Raw genomic sequence first — 4,732 nt, 5'->3', positions numbered from 1 at the left:
GGCTCGAACCAACGGTGGGGTTTTATGTCTGTGTTCATCTCCTAGTCAACCCCAACTATTTCATGCAAGTCAGTAAATGCTGTTAACACAGCAAAAATGAATTAAGCAGTTTAATAAAGCTGAAAACACTGAAATGGCCAGTCAAGAGTCCTTAGCTAAACCTTATTGAAAATCTCTGGAAAATCAACAACTTGGAGGCACATTTCTGGCTTAGAAACCCAGTACAGTCATCAAAGAGACTGAGGAAGTGTGAGAGAGTTGTGTTGATGCACACTGTTATGAATTTTATTTTGTACAAAACATATGCAAAGTATTATAAATGAACAAGCTTATGATCCTCGAACTTTAGTACTTTTTTATTGAATTGAGTTGATGTTTATACCTAATTTAAAGTTTCTTTTTGCATTCAGTTAAACTGAATAAAGACAATTGTCTTGCTTCAGCTGCTTTATAGCAGAATAGAATGGATTTGCATGGTTTTTGAAGTTTACATCAGTGATTCTTTACCTTGTTTAATATTGTCAAGCTATTGTGAACAAATCTGTTTCATAAAATGCTATTATTAAATGTGCTCTAAATATATAGTCAAGTCATTTTGGTCAAAAGTAATGTGGTGATAACTAGAATTTTTTTTTTGCTAAATAGTTTTTTAAAAATGCAACATATACTCATTCAGAAACACACAGCAATGGATTTCTGCGGACTTTTTGCTAAGTCAGAATAGCTTTACATCCTGTTATGAAAAGAATGCACATCCTCTACAAGATCAAAGCTGCATTTTTTGTCTTGAAACAAGCACAAGTGAACACACTCTCTCTCTCTCTCTCTCTCTCTCTCTCTCTCTCTCTGCATGCACATAAATAACACTCGTCAACTGCTTCATACAGTGTGCAAACAGAACCATTGCATACAGTAACTACTCAAGAAAAAGACTCTGCGTGTTACTATTTTTGCATATTTTATTACAAAAGTGAAAAAGAAACATCTTTATGCACATAACAATTTTAGTTTTACAACCTCTTCTGTTTTGTTTGTTGTCAAGTGATGCATTTGCAAGCAGAATACCAAGTTCCTATTTAATCTCATCTTAAAGCAATTAATAGTTCTTACATTCTCATATGTACAGTGTTTCCAAAGCCACACAACAAGCATCCGTTCACAATACTCTTTGACAGTCTTGCATTGTGTGCATCAGTGTGTTTGGGCAATGTTGAAGCCCAGCGTCCTGCAAGTATCCCATTTGCCAGTTTACAGCAATGATTCTTTTTGTTTAATACTGTGAGGCTACTATGAATAAATATGTTGCTTAAAGTGCTAAAAACACAACAGTAACACTTTACAATAACAGTACATGAATAATGATGTGTTAATATGTAAAACACCATTACTGTATTATGAACTAATGATGGGTTAATGCATACGCTAATCATGAACTTTACCTACAACATGAGTCACATGAGTTCATTTGTGAATAACGGCTACCTTAATTACTTGTTCGTACATGCTTGTTTGTTAATTAATGTATTTATTACATTAGTTTATGATTAATTTAACCATGATGATATGCTAATGTATAATTATGCAATGACTTTACTTAAAGGGCCACTTCATCATTAACGCATTGTTAGCTTCTTATGCACATCCCTCTAGTGCATTCACACTGAATAACAATAGAAAAGTGTTTTGTCAATGTCAAGATGAACAGTTTAAACACAGGAGTTCATAAGTAGTTGAGGATTAAGGAGTTAGTGATGATGTCCCCCCTATGTAAAGTCATGATATAATTATACATTAACAAATCATGAGTTCATGTCGATGACATTTAGCTCAAATTTAAGTGTTAAATATATTAATTAAGAACATGTACTAACAAATAATTAAGGTAGGCATTATTAGATTACGTAGCCTCATTGTAGTTAAAGTTAGTACTTGATTAGTGTGCTCCTCATTAAGTCATAATAAAGCTATGTTTATTTTACATATTAATACATCATTATTCATGTACTGTTATTGTCAACTTAAGCAATGATTAAATGTGCTCCTATAATCAAGTCATTTTGATCAAAGGTATTGTGGTGATCATAGGTTATATGCCAAAGCATGCTAATAGGACTTTTAATTTGCCAGTAACCTGGGTTAAGCGCACGGTGAACTGTTTGCAAATGCAAAATAGGCACGTTTAAGCTCTGTCTTCTTTAAAAATCAGCGATCTCCACTGGCTGAGTGATATCCGATATAAAGTGGGTCTCAGATTGTACAAGAAGCACTGCATTAAATTACATTTTTCCTCTCCACGTCTTTATAATATGAACATTTATTTTACCGCAGTATATTCAATGGAGCTTCTGCGCTACGCTGCTGATTCTGACAGGCGCGTGCGAGTAAACGGCTTTTTGTCTCGTTTTACGCTTGAGCAATTGAATGAATGCCAAAGTCTGTTTAACTGATTGTATTTGAATTACATTACAACATCGATGCTGTAAAAGGAATCGTATAAAATGGAAAAAACTCACAATAACCGGTCACCGGAAGTTTATCAGTATGGGAACAACACTAGTTTGGCATATACCCAATTGGAAATTTTCAATTATTTGCTTGTTAGTTTTTTAAAATGCAGCCCATACTCATTCATAAACAGTCATAAATGGATTTCTGCAGACTTTTTGCTAATTCAGAATAGCTTCACATCCTGTTATGAAAAGAATTATTTTCTTAAACCAAGTAGAAGTGAACACACTCTCTCTGTATGGACATAAATAACATCAGTCAACTGCTTCATACAGTACGCAAACACACAAACATCGTGTAACTATGCAAGAAAAGGACTCAGTGTGTTACTATTTTTGCATGTTTTATTACAAAAGTAAAATACAAACATCTCAATGAACACTTTAGTAATACAACCTCCTCTGTCTTTGTTTTCAAGCAATGCGTTCGCAAACAGAATGCAAAGTTTCTAACAGTTATTACATTCAACATATTTACAGTGTTTCCAAAGCCACATCTGTTCACAATAGTCTCTGACAGTCTTGCATTGTGTGCATCACAGTGTGTTTGAGCAATGCTGAAGCCCAGCGTCCTGCAAGTATCCCATATGCCAAGGCAAAGGGAGCGTCTGAAGTGATTCCCCATAACCATCAGCATGATTACCCCCCCAAACTCCCTGCTGGTACGCCCCAACATCACCAATCCGTCCATACCTCGGAGGACTCGGCACACTAGCAGCAGGGTAAAGCTGGGTGTCAGGTGAAAAACATGGATAGTGAGGGGACGGCGGACAAGTGGGACCTGTAAAAACGTGTTGCTCTGAGGACAGTCTGTGTATTGGGGTTTGTAGATGTTGATTGAGCGGCTGATGCCAAGTTAGAAAGTTCTGCATTGATGGTTCCGCCTCGGCCCACAATCCACCAGGCTGACACTCCAGATGACCACAAGGCTTGGCCACACCAACAGGAGGGTTGTTCGTAAGGAAAACCGATAACGCTGAGATGCGATTGATGGCTCTCTGGAGCGTGGCGATCTTCGATAGCCGTTTTCCACTTAAGTCGTGATGCAGAGCCACCCGGAGAGCATTGAAGGCTTGATTGTAATCCAAGATTCGTTTTCGTTCTCTGACGTTCGCCGCTACTCTGCGGGCTTTAGATCGCACTGGCCGACTGCGCTTTTTAATCAGTCTTTCCTCCGGCTCATTTAGCCCTCTTAAGCCATCGCTGCTGTCCAACTCGGACTCTTGAAGACTCCCGTCTGGCTCTTCTTCCGAAAACTCCGAGCCAGTGAAGCTGCCTCTGCTCGCCATGGAGAACCTGCAGACACTCGCTGGAGTCATGGATGTGTGTGTTGAGAGTTTTACCTGTGAACAGGTCGGGCCTGCTCTCTTTAAAGCATCCTGTTGAAGAGTCACATGGTACAGTCACCTATGAGAAATGCTTGAGTTTATGAGCTGCCCAGGGCAAAGTGAGCTTCAGACACGCCTGCAGAGACGCAAAACACTCACATGCAGACTGAGAATAACAGACAGGGAGAGTTGAACAGCTCATGAATGGAAAAAAAAATTGAAGCATTATTTTATTTGTAACATTTCTTGGTATTTTGTGTATTTGTGGCCTTTGAACTTGAACTGAAAAATAAAGTAGTGGTGCTGATGTAAATCAGTGATTGTAAGTCAACTGGCATCTCAAAACAATTAATGCTAGAGTTGTAATTTCTTTATTTTCTGACTCTTTTTGGTAACACTTTAGAATAATGGTCCATTAGTTAATGTTATTACCAATATTACCTAAGCATGAATAATCTTATAAAGCATTTATTGATCATACACTACCTGATAAACGTCTTGTCTCCTATTCAAGTTTTAGGAACAACAAATAATAACTGGACTTCTAGTTGATCATTTGGTATCAGATGTGGCTTAAATTAATGGCAAAGGCCTTTAGATTACGCTTATTTTACCAAAATAAAATATGATCATGCCTTTTATCAATTTTTAATGATTTAATTAGGATGGTAAGCTTTTGCTTAGACAAAAGTCTTGTCACTTAACAGAAATAATGTCCAGTATAGAATATAAAGTCATGATGCAGTGGATAAAGAAAGAATATTGTGTCTGACTCCCATGAGCTTGGAGGACTGCATCCATACATCTCTGCAATGACTCAAATCACTGATTAATAAAGTCATCTGGAATGGCAAAGAAAGCGTTCTTGCAGGACTCCCAGAGTTCATCAAGATTCTT

The 4,732-nt window shown here is 37.3% G+C and overlaps 1 protein-coding gene across 1 annotated transcript; it reads right to left on the bottom strand.

Moving 5' to 3' along the window:
- Positions 1-2,895: 2,895 nt before the first annotated feature.
- bhlha9 (basic helix-loop-helix family, member a9) lies at positions 2,896-3,831 on the bottom strand. Its single transcript, XM_056467300.1, has one exon. The coding sequence runs from the start codon at positions 3,824-3,826 to the stop codon at positions 3,044-3,046; it is 783 nt and encodes a 260-aa protein (XP_056323275.1). The 5' UTR covers positions 3,827-3,831; the 3' UTR covers positions 2,896-3,043.
- Between the last annotated feature and the right edge of the window lie 901 nt (positions 3,832-4,732).

This window comes from Danio aesculapii, chromosome 10 (assembly GCF_903798145.1).
Source record: "Danio aesculapii chromosome 10, fDanAes4.1, whole genome shotgun sequence".
NCBI classification, from domain to species: Eukaryota; Metazoa; Chordata; class Actinopteri; order Cypriniformes; family Danionidae; genus Danio; species Danio aesculapii.
Note: the sequence above shows the minus strand (reverse complement) of the source record. Positions and strands in the feature narration are given on the sequence as shown.

Coding starts and splice junctions, on each gene's coding strand:
- bhlha9 (XM_056467300.1), bottom strand. CDS start 3,826: ATGACTCCAGCGAGTGTCTGCAGGTTCTCCATGGCGAGCAGAGGCAGC.